Source organism: Physeter macrocephalus, chromosome 8, assembly GCF_002837175.3.
Source record: "Physeter macrocephalus isolate SW-GA chromosome 8, ASM283717v5, whole genome shotgun sequence".
In the NCBI taxonomy this organism is placed as follows: domain Eukaryota; kingdom Metazoa; phylum Chordata; class Mammalia; order Artiodactyla; family Physeteridae; genus Physeter; species Physeter macrocephalus.
In genome coordinates this window covers 1780989-1806117 of record NC_041221.1, presented here as the reverse complement: position 1 = coordinate 1806117, position 25129 = coordinate 1780989, and the positions used below count along the sequence as shown (strand labels likewise).

At 35.1% G+C, this 25129-nt stretch overlaps 1 protein-coding gene across 1 annotated transcript; it reads left to right on the top strand.

Moving 5' to 3' along the window:
* The first annotated feature begins 16113 nt into the window (after positions 1-16113).
* LOC102973457 (cytoplasmic protein NCK1-like) lies at positions 16114-17689 on the top strand. The gene has a single exon (XM_055086344.1). It carries the CDS (start codon positions 16119-16121, stop codon positions 17250-17252), a length of 1134 nt encoding a protein of 377 aa, XP_054942319.1. The 5' UTR covers positions 16114-16118; the 3' UTR covers positions 17253-17689.
* The last annotated feature ends 7440 nt before the right edge of the window (positions 17690-25129 follow it).

Below are 25129 nucleotides of genomic sequence, written 5' to 3'. Positions count from 1 at the left end.
ATCTTCTTTATCCATTCATCTGTCGATGGACACTTAGGTTGGTTCCATGTCCTGGCTATTGTAAATAGAGCTGCTGTGAACATTGTGGTACATGACTCTTTTTGAATTATGGTTTTCCCAGGGTATATGCCCAGTAGTGGGATTGCTGGGTCATATGGTAATTTGGTAATTCTGTTTTTAGTTTTTTAAGGAGCCTCCATACTGTTCTCCACAGCTCATGCAGCTCAATATCAAAAAACAAAGCAACCCAATCCAAAAATGGGCAGAAGACCTAAATAGACATTTCTCCAAAGAAGATATACAGATTGCCAACAAACACATGAAAGGATGCTCAACATCACTAATCATTAGAGAAATGCAAATCAAGACTACCATGAGGTATTGCCTCACACCAGTCAGAATGGCCATCGTCAAAAAATCTACAAACAATAAATGCTGGAGAGGGTGTGGAGAAAAGGGAACCCACTTGCACTGTTGGTGGGAATGTAAATTGATACAGAAGGTGCATCTTCATCATCAATACTGAACTCTAGCCTTTGTGAGCTACTGTGGTAAACAACTATGGCAGGCTAGACTATGATTGTTCTTGATGTATTGGTGGCCTGGATTTAAAATGGGCAGTTTACTGATTTAGGCTATGGTCACTAACTACTTTCTTTCTATGGAGCACATAGTTTCTTTACATTGCATTCAAAATTTTGTTGATCTCTCAGTGTTTTAGACCTTTATTATTGTAGTTTATTTCTTCCTTTGTTTCTTCAGTGTCAGGCAAATCATGAAGAGTCTTGACCTCTTTATTGCAATTGCTCTCGTGATAGCCTACCATGGACCACTAATGAAGCAATCACACTGCAGACTGCATACTCAGGACATGTGAAATAGGAGGGGCTATTTCTCTTATTTAGAATTTTACCCCCTAGAGAGAATTTCTTATATCATTGCCACATTATTAACATTGTTCTAACTTTCTTATTCCATGGAGAAAATATCTGTGTGTGTTTCTAATAAAATTGCTTTATTGACATAGCAAAAGTGGCCTAAATTTTATGTATTTCTCTAAACAGAGTTTTTTCACTTAAGTTTTGTCAGTATTTTTACAGTAAACAATATGTTTCCTTTTGAATTATATTTCTTAGTAATGATCCCTTATAAAAGACTTAAATAAAGCTTCCTTATAATATGTCCTTCCTTCTTAAAGTGATACAATCTTGTCATAATTCAAATATTTCAGAACTAATTAAGTATAGAGTTTCCCCAAAATGACAAAGGTATTGCCCTTTCATTTTACAGATAAGAACCCTCACATATCTTCTTTTTCTTGTTGTTTCAGTTTGATTGTGCACCTTTAAGCATCTTTGAAGGTATCTAAGAAGGGAATCTTCCATGGTTCTGTTTTTATTCCTTTGACATAATTACTTTTGTGATCTGAGAGAGGAATAAAACACACAGGGATTGTTACTCAATACTTAGGAAACTTTGCTGCAAAGGTCAAAAACAGAGATGGAAATTATTATTCTCTTTGTGAAAATTGATATTTTTAAGAGATTGAGAAATGCAAGTCCACACAATGTCTAATGGAGAGAACCAAGAGTTGAACCAAAGACCTGTGTGGCTCCATATACTGGGCTCTCAACCAATGTGTTCCAACACCTTAAAACACATTCCAAGAAGTAAATAAAAAAACATAAATTTCTGGCTTAGGAGGAGAGCTCTGGCTCTTTCTAAAGGAAGAAAATAAAAGCCAAAAACTAGAAAACTTAGATGTGATGCAAGAAGAGGGTAGATTGCACCCAGTAGTCGAGGTAGGTTATGTTAAGCACAGTCATAGGCTTTGAAGACTTGATAGTAATTGCCTTTTATTAAAAGACTCCAGCTGTAAGAAGCGTAGATGAAGCAAATATGTAATTGAAATTATTCATGAGTAACATTAAACCTTTCAAAATCAAAAGGCAAAGGTATAATTGGGCTGTCTTGCCCATTTGTGAAAACAAATAAGAATGAGAAATATCTATGGAGGGGACCACACGCCTGAGAGTTCTCCGTGCTCTCTCTTCCTCGGTTATTTCAGCACTGTAATTTATGTTTACTTTTTGATATTTTGTTCTTCACTTACAGACATGGATTTGGAATGAATGCTCTTGGTCTGAATGGCTACTGGCATTTGTCACTCATTTAAACCTTGCTAGGAATTCTATTCTAATTCCTGTCCTTAACCTCCTGCAATCAATCCTGAGATTGGTAATTGACTCCTGCCTCAACTATCAGCTGTCTCATATCCCTATTATCACCTCTGAATTCCTCATAGCTCTGTTATCACCTCTGAATACCCCTGCTATCACAAGTACAAGCACTGATGGAAGCCTCATTCAATTGGATGTGCCATACAGGTCTTTGTGGTACTCAAGTGATTCTTACATGCACTCCTAACATTGGATTCAAAGATAACCAAAAAATGGGTATTAAAGTAACAGTTTTTAATAATCACTTTTGATGATTCCATGTAATTAGGAAAGCTAAGGTAGTTCCTTCTCACTGTTTTCACCCAAAACTTAAGCTTTTCAATCAACACTGAAGCAAGTATTTCACCACCAAATAACTTTAATAAACGGTATTTTTACCTTAGTTAATATGTAAAATATATACTTAAATAGTTATGGATGAAACTATATAACGCTTGAGACTTAACTTCAAACTAATACAGGAGTAGAGTGGTAAAGGGTTTAAAGGAGACACAATAGGCCATGAGATGTCAGTTGTTTAAGACAGGACATTTAGGTAGCATATACTAGTCTATTTTTTACATATATATTTTTTCCGTAGCAAAATAGTTACACAATACAGACACAAGCAACTCTCTTTTGTGTCATTTTATGTGTCTGTAGGACATAAAAAACAGGGACAATTGAATTAAAAAGAATGAAGTAATATTAAAAAATTATTATTTCATGTGGACCTTGAAAAAGGTTAGAATTTGAACTAGCAGCCTAAGGCACAATGGGTAAAAAGATCAACAGGTGCATTTCCTGGGGACAAAGAGTGTACTGTAATAATGTAAAGTGAAGCTTGAGGTTCAGTGTTAACTTATTAGAGTGAAAACAGCTTTTGGTAAACCTCAGACATTATGTAAAGGGATATTTTCCCTCCATATTGTGTGGAATTTTTGGAGGAAGGAGTAACAAGAACATGAGTGTGTTTACAAAATAACTTTTAACCAGCAAAGCTGCTGTGCAGAGTTCAAGACATGTGGCAATCAGGTCCCACCTCATTCTCTCTAGTGAGGTTTGATGGTTGGAAGAAAAAAGAAGGTGGTTTTAAGGAGAAACTGTTCAAAATAGTTAATCAGTCTGATCATAAAAGTGATGTGAAGGTAGCATGAAGGTGCTGGGGCTCAGTGACTTTCCAGAAAGTTAGTATGACTGGTAATGAAAAGACTGTTGGAAGAAGAAACACATTTACATTGAAAGAAAATAAATTCGCTTTCAGATAATTTGGATTTTTATTGTACATTAGATTGCCAAATGAAAATATTTTAAGATGGTATTGTTAATGTTTCAATCTAATTATTTTATATCTATTCATTGTAAACATTTCAGAATATATTCAGAAAGCCTCTCAAACACTGCCTCATGGGCAGCTCAGAGCTTGTGAACTTGGGGGTAATAAAGACTTTCCAAAACTGGATTTGGGGCCAACATATTTATTTACCAGTTATTTAAAGCAGTCTTTTGATGCCTTCTATTATGAAATACTGTTAAACCCCAAAGCTATTTTTCTAACTCTTTCAAATATTTTTTCCTCCAAGTGATTATGAACTGAGTAAATGTCAAATGCAATGGAGTTAAGCATATATATTAAATTATTTTTGAAGGTCTTAAACATTTTAAACAAAATTCAAGAGAAAGCATACGGTGTGATGTTGTTTACCTATGATATATCGTAATTTTATAATGGGTAAAATATATTATATTTGGACAGCAAAGATTATACAACTAGGTGACTTTTTCTTTTCTTTATCTAATGTTATTTCCCCCTAATATCTGCTCTTGAATTGTTTTAGTATACCTTATGTCCATTATGTCCTGGCATTCACTTTACTACAAACCTATTCCCATCCCTTTTTATCAAATCCAGGACAATGTTATAGCCACTGAACTGATCTCCTTGCTCCCAAGCTCTGCCCACATAACCTATTCTGAACACCAAAAAGTAATTCTGAAATATTACTTCTGTCATGTCATTGTCTTTGAATAAAAACAGGACATAACTAAATATAAAATCCTCAGCCTAATAATCAATGAAGTCCTCTCCTGATGGGATCCAACATCTTCACAACCTTCGATTGCTGTTTTTGTAAACTTTCCGCTATATCCATACTGCTCTGCACATGGAAGACACACCTTGCTTGGTCTCACTTCTATTCACTGCATCAAGATGCTGTCTCCTCTTTTCTTCTCTTTCTGTTGAATAACTTCTGTCCCTCAAGAGCCTACCTCAAATCCACCTTTTTAAGAAATTATTTGCAGATCAATATAACCCACTCTAACGTTTTACGGTTTTTGTAATAAATGTCACTACCTCTTATTTTGCTGTTGATTAGTTGCTTTACGTTATCCATATACACAAATATAAACGATGCATTTGTCACACAGGAACATACCCTCCCCCACACAAACCATAAACACACACACACAACTATGACTTAAATTAAAAGGTACATTTCTAAGGCTAAGGATTAGATTCTTATATATCTCCAACCCATCATCTCTCTGGTCAAATGTGTAGCAAAATATTTTCATATAACAGGCATTCGGTAAGAATTTGTTTAAAGAAAATGATATAAATCACATTCCCATTCCTTTGAAAAATAAAGTTTGAGGTATCCTATATGACATACCTGTTATTTGGTAATATAACATTTTAAGGTCTTAAAATGGTATTTCTAAAACAAATATACTAAAAATATATATACACATTATTTTATAAGATATTACATCACTTTAAGCCTCAGTCATACTAAATCACGGTCCATGCCTTCAAATTGTTTATAATCAAACTGTAGGACGTGGCAAACATGGAGATCAACCTCTCAAATCTTTCTTCCAGAAAGGAGTCTCTACCCAGAGTACAACAAGATGTCAGTGTTGTCAGGGTCTACCTCAGCCCTTGAACCAGAGCTGCACTATTCTTAGGGCAGCGGCCAGCCAATAACTAGGCACAACGTTTCTGCTTAACATGGGCCTCCTCTGAAAGCAATCTTTCCTGCAGAGTTCCAGCTGGGTCGTCAGAGTTTTTCGGGTCTGTATTATGGTCTCACGGCTCCCCTGCTCCGTCCTACTTATTCTCTTTTCCTGCTCCTCCTCGATATCATTCCTAACTCCGTCATAGTGTTTGATTCTCAAAGAACAGAAATGCTGACCACGGAGTAGGGTGAAAAATAAATTAATAAAACGTAAAAATAAAGAAATCAGACCACTAGGTGGCGGTGTGGAAGGGGGAAGGACTACATAATAGTAGGCTAGTAGGATTGTGGACTAGAATGGGTGAAAATGGCATAAGAACAAGAGACAAATTTTTTTCTCCAAGAGAATAAGTATTCAATACATGTGGGAAAAAGTATAAGACAAAGATGCCAACTGCCAGTTTCAAGAAACATTGGTATATCACATGTGGTCAGGAGAGATTTTCTTTGTAAGGGTACAGAAGAAAATTGTGCATTTTGTGTTAGGACATGTCACTCCTCTTACAGAATTTGGTATTTTCAAGTATAAAGGTGGTTAAAAGGTTGTGACACAGAATATCCAATAAGGAAGATAATCAAAAATTGTCCAAATTTTTCTAAATAAATGGCACCTTTTTATTTAATTGATGACAAACATATGTTTTGTTTTTCATAATTAAATTTAACAATTATGTGATTCAATTATTGAATAAGTAAAGAAAACAGGTTTTTGGAAAAGATAAAAAAAGTCTGAGGTAGAAAAAAGAAATAACATTGGGCGATATTAAAAATGTCAGAAAATGCCAAGAATTGTCTGTCTCATAGAAGAAAGCTTGGAGATTCAATTTTAATGTAGAAATACATGAAAAAAATCCAGTTTTGATGACAAACATAATAAAAGCAAATATTAATTCTGAGTTTTGAAAAATTATATTACATTCAAGGGAAAAATGTCTTCCTGCATCTTTGGAGCTATGTTTAATAAGAAAGGTATGACTTAATAGTACTATCTTTCACCAAGGATAAATTTTCAAAGAGAATGACACTTGTGTGTTGTGCTTTACCACACCCACACTGAGGGGGTATAAAAGTCTGGATGCAGTTGGTAATATTCATTTTCAGGAAACTTACCTTCAACATCCAACCAAACCTTTAACCCCTGACACATTGAGCTACCATTACAGCAACTACTATGGTGGCCTTGGCTATGGCCTTGGTGGTTTTGGTGGCCCTGGGCTATGGCTATGGTTCTAGTTATGGCCTTGGAGGCTATGATGGTTATGGTTGCGGCTACTTCTGTCCCTCTTTCTATGGATGATACTGGTCATCTGGATTCTTCTGAAAGACCTGATCATTATTTTGGGATTCAGAATGTTTGCCTAATTTTTATTATCTATTACTTTTCTTCAAAGACGTTATCACCCTGCACTTGGAACTTTTTGGATCAGCAGACACTCATGTTTCTGATGAATGATTTGAATGCTCTACCAAGATATAGTCGACGCTCCTGGAAAAGGACCTACATTTTGCTCTTTTTCACTTCTGTGATATTTCTGGACTTACTTTTGAATAAATATTTTTTGATGAACATTAAATATCAAACTTTATTTCTTTCAGCCATTTCAAAACACTAGATGTTTATGTTTTCCAAAATTTTAGTAGTATTTTTGCATTGAAAAATAGTTTCCCATGGAACATATTTACTTTGTATTCATGTTTTCTTAGAAATAACCCTTACTGTTCAATTAAGTATATAACTCATTTCGATGATTTATTTTGCTAAATTGATGCCTCTTTTTTAAAATATGGAATCCCATAGAACCAAATATATTCAGACATTTCTAATACTTATGTAAACGGTTTTTTTTTTTTTTTTTGGTATGCGGGCCTCTCACTGTTGTGGCCTCTCCCGTTGCGGAGCACAGGCTCCGGACGCGCAGGCTCATCGGCCATGGCTCACGGGCACAGCCGCTCCGCGGCATGTGGGATCTTCCCGGACCTGGGCACGAACCCGTGTGCCCTGCATCGGCAGGCGGACTCTCAACCACTGCGCCACCAGGGAAGCCCCTCTAATACTTATGAAGATATGTCCTTCATTAACAATATGTAAATATGTGAAGTTTGATAGACCATCTATTCTCTCTTTCATTTAATGAAAAGTCAGGAGACTTTCAGCACTGTATGAAGAGGCTCTTTTCGGTGCTATACTTACCCAATAGGTATTCCTATTTTTCTGAGCTCATCAAGAAAGTAGTGTCCTTGATTTGTAGCTCGCTATTCCAACTGTTTCTGTGTCAGTTTCCTCCTTGTATAATTTATTTATTTATTTATTTATTTATTTATTTATTTATTTATTTTTTTCTGTGGTATGCGGGCCTCCCTCTGCCGTGGCCTCCCCCGTTGCGGAGCACAGGCTCCGGACGCGCAGGCTCATTGGCCATGGCTCACGGGCCCAGCCGCTCCGCGGCACGTGGGATCCTCCCAGGCCGGGGCGCGAACCCGGTTCCCCTGCATCGGCAAGCGGACGCGCAACCACTGCGCCACCAGGGAAGCCCTATTTTTTTAATTAATTTATTTTTTTTAAAAAAATTATTGGGATATAGTTGGTTTACAATTTTGTGTTAGTTTAAGGTGTATAGCAAAGTGAATCTGTTATACAGATACATATATCCACTCTTTTTTAGATTCTTTTCCCATATAGGCCATTAAAGAGTATTGAGTAGAGTTCCCTGTGCTGTATACTAGGTCCTTATTAGTTATCTATTTTATATATAGTAGTGTGCCTTCTTGTATAATTTAAATGTGGGAAAACATGTGACTTGATAACCTTCATTTGCTCTATGAAAGAGAGAAAAACCTGAGAATTCACCATAGTTAGCATTCTTGGTTATCTCAGTATTATAGCATATACACATCAATTTTTAAGATAAACTCTCTTTAAACTCACTTAAAACTTAAAATTGACTCTAAATTAATGCTCCTACTCCTTTTTCCAACTCTAGTTAGGGACTGGATTTTGTTTTTCATTTATACCTTGATCAGAATTCTATTCCAGAGATGGGTCATTGACTTCTGTGTGAAGTCTTGGTTTCCTTGGATACTAGGCTTCACCTTAGAGAACTACGAAAAGATGTTCACTGGTATCACTTCCAATAAACTGGGTGAATCCCATGGGCCTTCATGAGTCTCCAGTGAGTCCCGCAGGTACTTCCAGCACTGTGCTTAAGAGAAAAATCTTTCTAGTGTAAAGTTTGTTTTCATTTCTTTTAATGATCTTATGAAATTAGGAATGCTGAGAATGCTGAATCACACAGATTCTGAATAAAGGTTTAACTTTTCAATCAATCTCAAAATAAATCTAATTTGCAACCTTACTTGAAAAATCTATTTCAGTTCAAAAATAAGATTTAAAAAAATTACTGACAGTGCTTTTTAAAAATCCCTATCATTTAGAGAGTCATATGACAATATTTGTAGATAAAATGATATGATTCCTGGGATTTGCTTAAAAATTTCACAGCTGGTAACAAGGAAAAAGACAGAAGTACAGAGGAAATATCATTGGTCACAGGTGATAATTTACGAAGACGAGTTATGTATATAATGATTCCTTTTACCATATTATTCTTATATTTTACTTGACTGTTTATATAATAAAATTCATTAGAAAATATGACATTGTCACGGGCATGAAGAAGAGAACATAGTATCCATGAAATAATGGAGAGATTGTCATTAGAGAAGAAGTATTGACTTATTAAAAAGAATACAGCTTATAGGGATCTTTGACTGACTGACAAAGAGATTTGACTTCTTCATATTTTGTAGACATTGAGCAAAAGATAGCAAAGAAAAACTAAATTTAGAAAATCACATTGTTATCCAGACATATTGCTTCTCCAGTAAAAAAGAAAAAAAGAGAGAGACAGAGACAGAGAGGAGAGAAACAAAGAAAGAAAGAAAGAAAAGAAGAAAGGAGGAAAGAGAGGAAAAGAAAGCAAGAGAGAAAGAAGGAAGGAAGGAAAGAAAGAAAGAAAGAAAGGGAGGAAGAAAGAAAGAGAGAGGGAGGAAGAAAGAGAGAGAAAGAAAGTCTGTAGTAACATGGCTCAGTTAGAGCAGTGTGTATGTATATGTGTGTGTGAGTGTGTGTGTGTTTCAAATTCGAAACAATGAAACATTGCAAAACTATACAATATAATATTTTTGTTTGGTAAAAGCAAATTTTTTACAGGTATTTTATTTTTGTTTAAATTCACTGATTAGTTAATGGACAATAATTTATAAAATTTACAGATATATTTTAATAAAACAATATTTGTCATTGTGTGTTTTGCTTCTGGTCATTATAACTGTTTATTTTATGATTATTACTGAATATAATTTTGTTATATTGAGGAATGATCTGATGCTACTATCAAATATGCTAGTCATACCACTCAAATTTCAAAGGTAAGATGTCAGGTAGGAAAATATTATTTGCTTTATGGTTTATAATTATTACCTTAATATTCATTTTGTTCACTAGCAAACATCTCAAAATTTCCCTTCATAACTTGAGGAGAGTATTGGTAATTGGAGTCATGGTAAAGTTCCAAAAATTGACTTGAGGTGAAATATTTATTTATCTCTAAATAACTGAACTTTTAAAGTTGCCTTTCGGTGACTTCCACTGTGAAATATAGATTGTTATCAAAAACATGTTTTTGTTTGTTTTTCATTGTTCTCAGATGCTTTTATCTAAAAAATTATGGGCTACTGAATAAATAAAATGCAGTGGACTTCTGCATATGTATTAAAACACATGAAGTATTTCACTCATTTTATTAAAAAGCAAACATTGGTCATGATGCTCTTTACTTTTGACAGGAAATCCATTTTTATCAGCTTATATTCATTTAAAAGTTAAAAATAAAATTATACAAAGAATACAAACCTGTAGCTTGGTAATGTTTCTACTTTTAGTCAATGAAGCATATAAGTGCTACTCCTTTAACATTATGCATCTTATATCCATCCTTTCCCAGCCATCCCTGTTACAAAAACCTTAATTCCAGCTCTTACCATACTATACTATAATTATTGATGTATTATCTAGCTCATCTCCTTACTTTCCACATCTCCCCACACCACCCAGCTTGCACCAAAAACCAAGTATTTCTAAAATTTCATTTTTCTTATAGTACTTCCTTGGCCCCAAATTAGAAGCTTACTCCATAAATGACAAACTTTTCAATCTCAAATCCCAAGCCTTTCTTTTCTTTTTATTTTACTTAAACTTCTTCCAGCTTTATTGAGATATGATCAATATAGAATGTATATGTTTAAGGAATACAACATACAACATGATGATTTAATGCACATATATACTGTGAAATGATTACCACAACAGGGTTAGTTTAACACTTCCACAACCTCGTATAATTATCACTTTTGTGTGTGGTGAGACCATTTAGGATTTAACCTTATAGCAACTCTCAAGTATGTGACAATATTGTCAACTATAGGCACGTTGTACATTAAATCCCCAGAACTTATTCATCTTATAAGTGGAGGCTTGTACCCTTTGAACATTTCCCCATTTTTTTCCAGCCCCCAGTCTCTGGTAACCACCATTCTACTCTGTTTCTATGAATTCTGCTCTTTTAGATTCCACATATAAGTGAGATCATACAGTATTTATCTTTCTCTGCCCAGACCCTTCTTGCACTGTAATCTGTGTACCTCCCAAATTTAATTAGTGTGTATATAAACTCTGCTCCAGATACACTGATCTACATGTGCACATTGAGGATACATGTGGTTAAGTCTTGCCTCAGAGCATTAGCTAAAGTCATTGCCTCTTTTAGTTTCTGTCTCTCTCTTTGATGTTTAATGAATCTTACACATCCTTCACATCCAGTGTGCCCCACCTTTTCTAGAATTCTTTGATGAATGAACTTAGCCCATGGAAATCTTAAGCTCTTTTAAGCTGCTTTTGAAATAGGAGTCGCTACATTTCATTTTACATTTCTCTATACTCTCTCATGTGGCTCAATCTATTCCCCACCCTCAGCCCTGCTACAATACTCAGAAAATCATAGACACATGAGACACAGATATTTTTATACCACAGCTAAAGGGCAGGCTTTCTAAGACCATGAGTGGCCATTTATATCTTTCCCTTTTATAATATACTTTGTTCAAAGCAAAGTGAAATAACTTTAATATTCCAGATAGTCAATCAAACTTATCGTTTGATTGAATGAATCTTCATTTCACCTGTACTCCTTTCTGTGTGCAATCTAAACTTTAAAGTCTTCCATTCTTTAAATAACTAAATAACTGCTCTATTTTCTATTAAATAAAAATTTAGGACTTCTCGTTTTAGCTCTGACATGGCAAGAGCTCGGAAATTCTCGCTCTGGTCTTTACAACAAGATAAAGCTACACAAACTAAACATCAATGACTTTTCTAGAATCTAGCAGAAACCTGAGTTTTCAGGACAAACCATCCCTAAAATCTGGAGAAATGAGGGAATCTGTAGTCACAGTTGAGATCTGCTTACCAACAGAAGAAGCCTCTGGAGTCATAAACTGTTACAAATACTCAAACTCTCATTGTGACAAGTTACTAGAGGCAGAGTATGGATTCATGCAAAAGTGAGAAACTCTAAGGGGTTTTGTCTTAGAGGGGCCCACACTTTTATGGACTTTATCTACAGGAACTCTACCAGGTTCACACCATGAAAATTTGAGAAAGATCCCTTCTTTGCTCTGGCAGTGGGAGAGGAAGGGCAAGCTTTGTGAAAGATACCCAGAGTCTTTCCCATAACTGGAAAGGTCTCAACTCAAGGAGAATGAGCAGAGCCTTGTCTCTGAGCCTTGGGAAAAGGGCATTCCTCTCACTCAACTCCCCTGTAGTTTTCCTGTCTCGCAAAAGGGAGGGCTGAGAGATTAAGCTTTAGTTTAATTACCTGCCTTCCAAATCTTATGCAAAATGTTTCTTTCTACCCTAACTAACCTATAACTATATAGGAAGGTGGTTTTCGGAAAAGTCATCTCAATTTAGCTTAATTTTCAATACAATCTGAAAAAAGATGTATGTTTCATCAAAAAGGCAGTGTTAAGGAGTTGAATTATGTCTCCTAAAAAGAAATCATAAAGTTCTAACCTGTGAATGTGAGCTTATTTGGAAAGAGGGTCTTCACAGATGTAATCAGGTTAAGATGAACTTATACCAGATTAGGATGGGCCTCAGATCTAATTTCTGGTGTTCTTATAAGAAGACAGAGATTTACACACACACACACACACACACACACACACACACACACACACACAAAAGACGGGATGAAGGCCCTGTGATGATTGAGGCAGAGATTGGAAAGATGTAGAAGCAAGACAAGAGATGCTAACAATTACCAGGGACCACCAGAAGCTAGGAGGAAGCAGAGAATAATTTTTCCTCAGAGCCTTCATAGGGAGTATAGCCCTGTAAATATCTTGATTTTAGACTTCTAGCTTTTAGAACTATGAGAACTTAAATTTCTCCTGTTTTGAGAAAACAATTACCAATGAGTGGTTATTTTTTACAGCAGTCCTAGGAAACTAATACCAGAAGTATTATCTCTATTGTGACTTGAATATCCTTCTATGGAGTTTGTCTTTACAAATTAGAGTCACTGAAATGTAGTTTTTATTCTGAATAATTTGTCTTCCATTTTTGGATTAGTTTCAATCATTCATGGTTATTTAATACTTGGTACACTGATTTATTGAAAGCCAAAGAGAAAAAGAGATAGAAAATATGATATTTAAAATAGATAAAAATTGAGTGTAACAAAACATGAAGAAGATATTGTCTGGTAATGACAAAGATCTCAGGAAATACCAGAAATGATCTATCTATTGTGAAGGAGGCTGATACTTTAACTGCAGGAATATATGTAATTTAAGTTATGACAAAAGGAAAATAAAAATTGAAATGTTTTCAAAGGAAAAATAAAACATTTCATACATCTTTGAAACTCGCCTTCATAAGAAAGTTATGACGTAATAGTACTGTTTTTCACCAAAGATGGATTTTCAAAGAGAATGACACTTGTGTGTTGTGGTTGACCACACCCACGTGGAGGGAGTACAAAGGTCTGGGGGCAGCAGGTGATATTCATTCTCAAGAAAGTCATCTTCAACATCCAACCTAATCCTCAAGCCCTGTCACAATGAGCTACTACTACAGCAACTAGTATGGTGGCCTTGGTTATGGCCTTGGTGGTTTTGGTGGCCTGGGTTATAGGTATGGTTCCAGCTATGGTCGTGGAGGCTCTGGTGGTTATGGCTGTGGCTACTTCCGTCCTTCTTTCTATGGAAGATACTGGTCATCTGGATTTTACTGAAAGCATTCTACATCTACAATGATCTGTTTCCCTCATCCAGAATCCATCACACAGGCTGCCTATCTTCACTCCTGCTATGTTACTGACATGAAACTTCCTCCTTCATCTCTCCTGTGATATTTCTGGAAGTATTTTCCAATAAAATTTGTCAACATTCAGGACCTTGTTTCATTATTTTTGCCTACCTAAATGCACTTTTTATTCATAAGTTTTGCATACTTGATTCATATATTTGGTTGAAATGTATTTTTCCCAATTATTTACTTCCTTAGAACTGATCTTATTAACTTTTAGCCTGTAACTTCTACATCTCATGTGATAACTTGCTCAGATATTGTTCTCTTTTTGATTTGACATCCTATAAAAACAAAATATTTAGGCATAAACTAATTCTTATGAATATAATAACACTTCCTTTGTAAAGTTATTAGTTTAATATAATAACTACTTTACCCTCAGTATGTCAGGGAAAGAATATTTTTAAACCTAATATACTCTTTAGAAACTGTTAACGTTTATGAGCTTGTAAGGAAGAGCTGTCTGTACCGTTTTGCTCGGTCTTTGTTCAAAGTGCCTTCTGCCAGGAGCCTCCTTAGAAAACAATGACAAGGATACATGTTGTTTGAATCTTTTCCCCCTCCCCATCCTCTGCTGCCAAACACACTGTCCACTGCAGCAGCTTCAATCATTTTTTTTTAAGTATGCCTTGTGTGTTTTAAAATATATATATATATATATATATATATATATATTTATTTATTTATTTATTTTTGGCTATGTTGGGTCTTCGTTGCAGTGTGTGGGCTTTCTCTAGTTGCAGCAAGTGGAGCTACTCTTTTTTGCTGTGAGCAGGTTTCTCATTGCGGTGGCTTCTCTTGTTGCGGAGCACGGGCTATAGGCGCGTGGGCTTCAGTAGTTGTGACACATGGGCTCAGTAGTTGTGGCACACGGGCTTCGTTGCTCCGCAGCATGTTGGATCTTCCCAGACCAGGGCTCGAACCCGTGTTCCCTGCCTTGGAAGGTGGATTCTTAACTACTGTGCCACCAGGGAAGTCCCAGCAGCTTCAATTTTTATAAAAGAAATAGAGAGCCTTACATTTTAATATGTAACTTTTCAGGTTTTACCCTACTTTTTTCATAAGTTAAAAAAAATTGAGGATTGAATCAATGTTTCTATAATTTTTCCAACTCAGGTTGAGTAGTATTTGTTCCTCATTTAAGTCTTGAGAGGGATTTTATTGTAGGTTTTTTTTTGGGGGGGGGTGGCTTCCTTCAAACCTGAGACTGTTATGGATTTTTATCTCATAGTCTCATAATTAGGGTCTTAAGATCTCTAACTTTCATCTTTAAATTATACATGATGGGACTCCCAATATAACTCTCATTTAATTAGGTAAGTTGCACAAGTTTTCATGGATCCCCAGTGATTCTTACTAATACTTCAGTAATGTGTTAATAAACTAATAGTTGTGTTGACTTTTTTGTGATTTAGTGAATGGAGAAATGATTTGGAGGATGAGTTTCATTGATTTAAGCTAGAAATCAGAACCTTCAATTCAGTTATTAGCAGTTACTTACATAGCACTAAATCCAACCTGACAGGACATTTTAAATAATGGGGCTTAAATTCCAGGAAATAAATAATAATTTAAATATCACACACCCAATACCTTTTTTTAAAGAAAGAATCTTTATATCTATCAGGTATATACTGAAATATTTATGGACCTAAAAAGCAGGGCATCTTAAAATGATGCAACAGTGAAGGAAGCATGTGAAGCTATGTTTGAAATACAGTTGACCTTGACTTGGTAATTCATTAAAATGAATGAATGATTGGTGGGAGTTGTTTATATTGTACTACTATATTTCTGTATTTAATTTTTTTCCATAACCATATTTTCAGAAACAATTAAGTGTTTTATTTTGTGAGAAGGACTCTAGGACTTAAGGAACAAGGAGAGATGTATTGAATAGAACCGTACTTCGTGTACCCCCTGCCAAAATGGTATTTTAAACAAATTAGAGAAGGGCAGAGTTGAAGAAGAGAACAGCACGTGCATTGTCATGGGGAGGGAGAAGAAAAATATTTTCCATAAGATAAAGAAGGAATTGGAGTTTTAGGGTCATTGTTGGATTATTAGAATGAATATAGTATATGGACATCTGTAAACAATGAAAATGATTTTCATTTCATACTGCCAGAAATTAAAAAAAATAGTGACACAGAAAAAAATGTTTAAAAGAAAATAATTGAAATGCAGATAAAATACTGTAATCTTGGCACATGCCCAAGAAGTCCCAGCTCAAACACTATGCCCATATATGGGGTCTAGATTCGAAAGGAAAGCAGTTTGAGGAGATTTATTTCAAGAATATCATGCAGAATATAGGAAACAGGAAATCAAATTCTAGAGGGACAAAGGGGATTCCTAAGGTGATAAAGACAATTCCCTTAATGCTAACTGATTATCAGATGAAAGAGCAGTAAGTATGGATTTGAACAGTGCAGAAGCTGCTGAAAAATGGCAGAAGAAGTGGTGGTAGTAGCCAAATTTGATTATGTGGCCCATCAAGAACAAAAGCTGGACATCAAGAAGAATGAGAGATTGTGGCTTCTGGATGATTCTAAGTCCTGGTGGCAAGTTCAAAATTCCATGGATAAAACGGGTTTTGTGCCTTCTAACTACGTGGAAAGGAAAAACAGTGCTTGGAAAGCATCGATTGTAAAAAACCTAAAGGATACGTTAGACATTGGAAAAGTGAAAAGAAAACCTAGTGTGCCAGATTCTGCATCTCCTGCTGATGATAGCTTTGTTGACACAGGGGAACGTTTGTATGACCTCAACGTGCCTGCTTATGTAAAATTTAACTACATGGCAGAGAGAGAGGATGAATTGTCATTGATAAGAGGGACAAAGGTGATCGTCATGGAGAAATGCAGTGATGGGTGGTGGTGGGGTAGCTACAATGGACATGTTGGATGGTTCCCTTCAAACTATGTGACTGAGGAAGGCGACAGTCCTTTGGGTGACCATGTGGGGTCTTTGTCAGAGAAATTAGCAGCAGTCGTCAGTAACCTAAATACTGGGCAAGTGTTGCATGTGGTACAGGCTCTTTACCCATTCAGCTCGTCCAATGATGAAGAGCTTAATTTTGAGAAAGGCGATGTAACGGATGTTATTGAAAAACTTGAAAGTAACCCTGAGTGGTGGAAATGCAGGAAGATCAATGGAATGGTTGTTCTGGTGCCGAAAAACTATGCTACCATTATGCAGAATAATCCATTAACCTCAGGTCTGGAACCATCGCCTCCACAGTGTGATTACATTAGGCTTTCACTCACTGGAAAGTTTGCTGGCAATCCATGGTATTATGGGAAAGTCACCAGGCACCAAGCAGAAATGGCGTTAAATGAAAGAGGGGATGAAGTTGATTTCCTCATTCATGATAGTGAATCTTCGCCAAATGATTTTTCAGTATCACTAGAAGCACAAGGGAAGAACAAGCTTTTTAAAGTCCAACTAAAAGAGACTGTCTACTGCATTGGGCAGAGTAAATTCAGCACCTTGGAAGAACTTGTAGAACATTACAAAAAGGCACCAATTTTTACAAGTGAACAAGGAGAAAAATTGTATCTTATTAAGCATTTATCATGATACTACTGACCAGAAGTGACTGCTATACAGTTGTAATTCGTCATGTAATTGAAGACTGAGAAAATATCAGTCCGGTCGTGCTTGATTGGAAATTGCTGTTTCTAACTCTATATTAAAATTGACTGTAATACATAAGTATTTTTATTATAACTCGGTCCATACATATATACTACATATGCCAAACATCTGCATAGAGCAATTCCTTATCCTTGGTCTTCTGTTTTATTGTTTTTTTGTTCTTTTTCTCTTTGCTTCTAATATTAAGGTTTTATATTTTGAAAAAATGATGCAGATCGAAAGTCTTTATATGGAAGAATTTCCTTATTGCCTTTCCTTTATTTCCTTGTAAGAGCACCACCTTAGTTACTTCTGCAATGGTTCTCTTCATATAAAATTATTATATCAATATATGGCATATGTTAAAAGAAATTTCTTGGAGAGTTTTTAAAAAAAAAGAATGTCATGCATACTGATCATATGAGTGAGGATAAAGCAGAAGAATGTGAGCTGTGTTCACATTTTCAGGGCTCGAGGCCTGAATAAAGTTCCTACTCATGAGCTTATGAGCAGAGAAATAGATATATGTATGAGTAAAAGACAAGAAGCTTTGACCCCAGAATATTTGCATCTACACTGCCACTTTGATTGCCAAATGAAGATACCTTGTTGACAGAATATTGCGATTGATGTTTTCATCATGTAATTTCTACTTGTAATTTATTTGTAATTACAAAGAAATGCCTCAAAATTTACTTTCTGCACAGCAGATAATTGCATCTTAAATACAGAGTAAAGGAATCAAAGTGACTTTCCAAAGTTGGTCTTAGCACCAAAATATTTATTTTTTTAGTGTTTTCTTTTTATTGTTATAATTAGGTTGCATTCATGTGTTCTCATTCCCAGATATTTACAAATATATTTCCCCTCCAATTGGCTGTTGACTGACTAGAAGTCCAAGGAAATGGATTTTGTCATAATTATTTGGTACTGAAAAATTTGAGGCCTGATACTGTTTATTTATTTAATTTTTAATAAAGTTAACTTAAAGGAGGATAGAACATTACATTTAAACAAGGAAAAATAATAACTATGTCTTGTAAGTTTCATATTTGTCTCTAAAATCTGCACAGATATTACTGATATTTAATAATATACCTTATGTTCATCCTTTCTAGTCCATTTTTCTTATTTCATACTATGATGGGATATTGTAAGAGCTTCTCAAGTTGTCCTCTTGCTTTCAAGAATTCACCATACAATCCACAATTCAGAAAAAATGTATATTCCTAAAACATCACTTCTCTGAGCCCACAGCCCGAAACAAAACTATAGAATATAATGTATGACCCACCCTGCAGGTAAGTTAAAATGCTTCCCAACCATCAATTAATCTTTATTTAAACTCTGTGCTCCAACCACAATGCTTTGCTCATTGAGGACACACCTTGCTTACCTTTGTATCTGATCATAAGCTAAAACCAGTTTCCGTGTTGGAAATTCCTCTTCTCACTTTGTAAAATTCTTATACACGTCCTCTAGATGCAGCTCATTTTACATTTCTACAGAATTCTTACTTGCAAACATTGCAGCCACCATAATAGTTAATTCCTCTAAATTACTCTTGAAATCAGTGTAACTATCCATCATTTTATTTCTCCATATACTGCTTTATGGTATTTATAAGAAAAAACACATATGTCTTCATTCACGTACACCAAATAACACAAACATACATACAACATAAAGAGACAAGCACACAAGCACACACACACAATTGAGAATACAATTGAATTGTGGGATTTAAAGTCAATGGAGTCATCATTTATATATTTATCATCTATCATCTCCCTTCCCAAAGGCTTATCATTGTTTCTTTCTCATAATATAATGTAAATATGAATATTTTATTGAGTATATTTATTTTAATTGATTTTTTACAATTTGAAGTATATAAATATAAATATTTATATCCCTTCATATAAATACTTCTCTATTTACAAAAAACTCATACAATATGAATTTGCATTTCAGGAAAAAAGAAATTTAAAAAATCAGCAAATACGTATGTTGTTTCCTTTTACAAGGTATTGTATCAGGTGTCAGCTTCATGCCTTTGAAGTGCTTTTAGACCAGTTCCAGTAACCAGTCAAAAAATGAAAAATTTTGTAAGAGGCAGTGTCAACTTAAAACAGTAGATGTATGTGGACTAGAATTGTTGAAGAAAGCTATGAGGAGAGGGAGTTATTTTAGAGTGAGAAAGGATGTCTGATACAAAGATTAGAGTGAGAAAGGCAACTGAAGTTTCAAGAAACAATTGGAGAGGGCTCACCTAGGTAGAGTGGAGGTTTATTGCCACTTGTAATGTATGAAGAAGCTTAGAAGGTTATCATACAAATATGCAACAAGAAAGAAAAGCCACATACTTGTGCATATTTCCTTTCTAAAAATATGTGTTCTCAATCATTTATGGATTATTTAATAATTTTACCCTAGTTTATTTCATGATAAATAATAAGGAAAAATCATCATTGAAGAGAACCCTATCTGAGGCAAAATGGAGATATCATTGACAAAGATCAAAATCTCAAATTATCTAAAATAAGGACGCCTGATCATTATGATGTAGGTATAGAAATATGTAAAAACATAAACTTTGAAGACATGAAAATAATTATTAACACAAAGCCTGTTTCTGAAGAATGAAAATTCAATTCAATTCAAAGAAAAAACATATTTGTGCATCTCTGGAGCTACCCTTCGTAAAGAAAGGTATGGCTTAATAGTACTGTGTTTCACCAAAGATGGATTTTCAAAGAGAATGACACTTGTGTGTTGTGGTTTACCACACCCACACGGAGGGAGTATAAAAGGCGGGGTGCAGCTGGTGATATTCATTCTCAGGAAAGTCACCTTCAACATCCAACCAAAGCTTCAACCCCTGACACAATGAGCTATCACTGCAGCAACTACTATGGTGGCCTTGGCTATGGCCTTGGTGGTTTTGGAGGCCTGGGCTATTATGGTCTTGGAGGATATGGTGGTTATGGCTGTGGCTACTTCGATCCTACTTTCTATAGAAGATACTGGTCCTCTGGCTTTTTATGAAATTTTTTTTTCTGTTACTCATTATTTTTAAATAATTTTTAAATAAATTAGTTGTTTTGTTTCCTTCAAAGCAAGCAGTGAAAATTTTGAGATGCCATTGAAGATATTGCAATAAAGATTGACACTTTGAATCAATGGAGACATATGAATCTAAACCAGAGTTTCTTCACTCATGCTGGACGTTCTCATTCCTGCAACATTACTGACATGTAGCTTCTTTCATAATCTATTCTGTGATAATTCTGGGCATAGTTTCTAATAAACATTTTTCGCAAGAATAAAAACTTGGGTTTATCTTCTTTCATTCATTTTGACATAATTGATTTTCAAGCTTTGTAATAATAATGTTTTTGCATCAAATTTTTTTTCCAAGTGCAATTATTTACTTCCTGCTATGTTCCCTTATACATGACACTCACTGATGTTTAAGATTATAACTCCTTCCAGTGATACACGTTTTGCTTAGTTCATGTTTCCATTTGATTGGAAATCCCACAGAACCAAATAGTTTTAGACCTTTTGAATTCCTATGAAGACACTTTTCCTCTACAAAATTCAACGGTCCATGGAACACCTGTTTTATTTTCAATATCGTTATATGCATTACTAAGAATCTTCAGTGCTGTAACATGTGGGATGCCTTTCTTGGTGACATCAGATTTTGTTGACTTACTAAGAAGTGCAAAAAACAGGTAGCTGTGAACAATTGCTGTGTCTTCAGGATACTTTGATGCAATGTGTCTTCTTAGGAGCCAAAGGCATTATGATGAATTGATTAACCCCCATCAGCTCTAAGTCAGATTAATTCTCTTAGTGACTTTCAGCTGTTCAATTACTATTTTCTCCTTGTTTAAAACTTGACAGGAATTACTTTCAAGATCTTGTCCTTGGTTTCTGTCTTCATCCGTGAGAGGGGCCGTGAACTTCTGCTTCATGTTTGGCTTCCTCAGATCTCTCTTCTTATCCCTCGATCTCACACAATGTTCCTCCTGACCTACCATTCACTCGATTGTGAGCCTATAGTGTTTTCATATGTCATAATCTATTCTCACAATAATTCAGCAATGAATTCAAGAAAGAAGAGTGTCAGTAGTGATTCCTTTTGATAACTTAGATAAATTATGCATGATTACAGGAATGATACTCACCAATTCCACAGAGAATTGAAGTTTTTCACCCAATTCAGTAGCAAGTATTTATGCAGCACTGCAGCAGAATCTAAAAAGTGACCCTACTAATGAAAGCCTGTTTTACCAGGAAATAAGAAAGATCAAAGTTGGTTGGTTTCATTATTGGAATATTTGGTTCCATTATTATAAAATAATTGGTTCCATTATTTTTAATTTGTCCTTATGTTCTGTATATTATGTTTCCATGTTCCATACATATTATATATACACATACCTTTAGATAAAATGGTATAATGTCTGGATTTTTTTCAGAATTATCAAAACAAGGAGTTAGTATAGGTATAAATGAAAGATAATTGGCAATGAATTGATTATAGCTGAGGATGAATGACATTCATCTATGGGTTTATTACATAATCCATGTTTGTACTTTTCCATGAAAAGTATATGAAAACTGTACCCCAATTAAAATTTCTATCATGGAAAAATATGCACTACAGGACTTAAAGAACCTGGATAGATAGATCACACCAAACTAAGTAAGCAGAGGAGAATAGAGTTTACCTAAACCTTACAAAATTGTTGAGACATAAACTAGTTGATCAAAGGCATAACAAATGACCCAGCAGCTGATGCTTTCTGAATATGAAATGGATATGTTATATTTAAAAATTTTTAATTTAAAATAAAAAAACAAACGAAATTTCAACATTTGATATTGGATAATTAGACTGAACATAGCATTTGGAAAGATTCAACTTGATAAGTAAGTTTTCCCTAACTAGGTATATTTGAAGATTTCTAGAAGTGTAGTTTAGTAACTGAAATGCAAAGAAATGGGTTTTAATGATACAAAAATTATTTAAGAATAAACTTAACCAAGAAGGTGAAAGACAATGACATATACTGAAAACTACAAAACACTGATGAAAGAAATTAGAGACACAAACAAATGGGTTGATATCTTGTGTTAATGGATTGGAAAAAGTAATATTGTTAAAATATCCATACTACTCAACGTGATCTACAGAATAAATGCAATGCTTATCAAAAACTAATGTCGTTTTTACAGAAATAGAAAAAAAAAAAAAAAACCACTGGTACAATTCATGTGGAAACACAAAAGACCACACAAATATCTAAATTATTCAGGGCTTTACAAGCAATTAATCCTGACATCAAATAATTGTTCCTAAAATGTCATACCTTTGTGGCAGTACCCTGGATAAAACCATAGAATGATTGACTCTCCATAAACAGCAGGGAATATGCAAAGGTCCTCATGGATCTGGAAATGACATACTTCTTAATCTTCAGTTATTCTTCGCAGAAGTTTTCTGTCCTGTCTACATGCACATCTTGCTTAGTCTTCCTCCTCAGCATTTGTTAAAACCATGGCATCTTGAGGAAATCTCCTCTTCTCTTCCCTATTGAATTCTTATAATTTATTTTTGATTCAGCCTAATTTAAACCTTCTACAGAATTTATTTTACAGGACAATCCAGCCCATTATAGATTTTCTTTCTCTAAAAAAACTTAAATAATTTTAACCTCCTTTAATTTTCTACTTCCATATATTTAGCTTTGTACCTGCATACAACACATACACATGTAGAATACACACACCACACACACACACACACACACACACACACACACACAAGCACCCCTTGGGTCTATAATGAAAGGGTAAGCTTTCTAGGATCATGAAGTAATCATTTATTTTTTCTCACTTATCATCTTCTTGTCTAAAAGTACGGTAAATTACCTTTTATATGATAGGGACTCAGTAATACAAAAAGAGAGCAATTCAATAGGTGACTGTGGTCTGGAATATCAAAAGAGACTATAGGGCTTCCCTGGTGGTGCAGTGGTTGAGAGTCCGCCTGCCAATGCAGGGCACACGGGTTTGTGCCCCGGTCCGGGAGGATCCCACATGCCGCGGAGCGGCTGGGCCCGTGAGCCATGGCCGCTGAGCCTGCGCATCCGGAGCCTGTGCTCCGCAATGGGAGAGGCCACAACAGCGAGAGGCCCGAGTACCGCAAAAAAACAAACAAACAAACAAACAAAAAAAAAGAGACTATAAGGAGAATATATTCCACAGGTGTAGGAAGTGTAGGAACATTTAGTTGAAAGGTGTAAGAACAAGCTTCGACTATAGATACAAATTGCAGTTTTAGAAGCAATAGGATAATCCTTCTATATAGAATGGATGCTTCATGAAAGGCAGTGGTGAGAAGAAAGTTAGGCTTGAATATAATCTAATAGAATTTGACCAACACAATATGAAGGAAGTTAGAATGTTGTTTTGCAGAAAAGGCAAACAGAAGGATGGTCAAATATTTGTTGTAGTCTCTGAATAAATTCTCTCTCCTGTTTTAAAATTATATAATTATGCATGGTAATTTTATAATTGTTATGTTAGTTTATTCAATTTTAAAAAGAAAGAAAACATGATATTTGGTACAAATTGAAACTCTATTGTAGGCAAAGTGAAGGAAATATCTTTGGACAAATCCAAACTCTCAGAAAACGACAGGAACAAGCTACCCGATGCAAGGGATTTGATGATTACATTTTAAATGTAGAAATAGGTGTAGTCATTAGCTTTGAACATAAAACCTGTTCTTCCATATAAAGACTGGTTCTTAGACACAATATTTAAATAAATTCAAAGGAAAAATTGACTTTATCCATGTTTGAAACTACCTTTAGTAATAAAGTTATGTCCAGTTGGTATTATTTTTTAATCATATATTCATTTTCAAAGACAACGAAGCTCATGTTGTGGTTTGCCACACGTTTCACTGAGAATGCCAAAATGAACTGGTTTCTTTGCAGTCTTCATTCTCAGGACATTTATTTCACCATCAAACCAAATCTTCAACCCCTAATATGATGAGTTACTATGGAAACACCTACAGTGGCTTTATTTAGTGTTGGTGGCCTGTTTTATGTCTCTGGCTCCAGCAATGGATTTGGAGGCTATAGTGGTTCTGGCTGTACTACTACTACTACCTTTCCTCTATTGATGGCAATTACTGGTCCTTTGGGTTCTACTTTTTCAGTAGACCTTGCTGATCTCTTAGGTCCTTAGAAGCTACACACAATCATGTGTTACCTCTACTTGCATGTTCTTCTGCATCATAAACCTCATATTTGATTTATATTCTTTGGCTTGTAGCTATTTATTTGTCAACCAATGGCAAAACAAAAAAAATAAATAAACAGAACAAAACAAAACAACAAAGAACAAAGCTGGGCGCTGATTAAAGGTAGTAAGAAAGATTTTATTCACTACTACTGGGGTAGGGGAAAAAGTTTCATAGAACCGAGCTGAATTCCAATCTATGCAGAAATGACAGGGTACTTTAGAGAGAGAATGAGGGAATAGGGTGGAGGAACAAACATGGCCTTGAGCAGAGTCAGAGCAGTTGAAAATTACAAAAAACAGGAAGAGAGGGTTCACTAATGTGATTAGGCCATCTGGGTTTGTTCATTGGGCTATCTGAAGGAAAAACAACTTTTCAAATCTTCAGGGCAAGAGGTAGTTTTGCAAATTGTATCAGGGCACCCAGTGAAGTTAAGCCCTTACCCTCCTGTAGGACAATGGAAAACCTTGGAGGTTTCCATTTCAAAGAG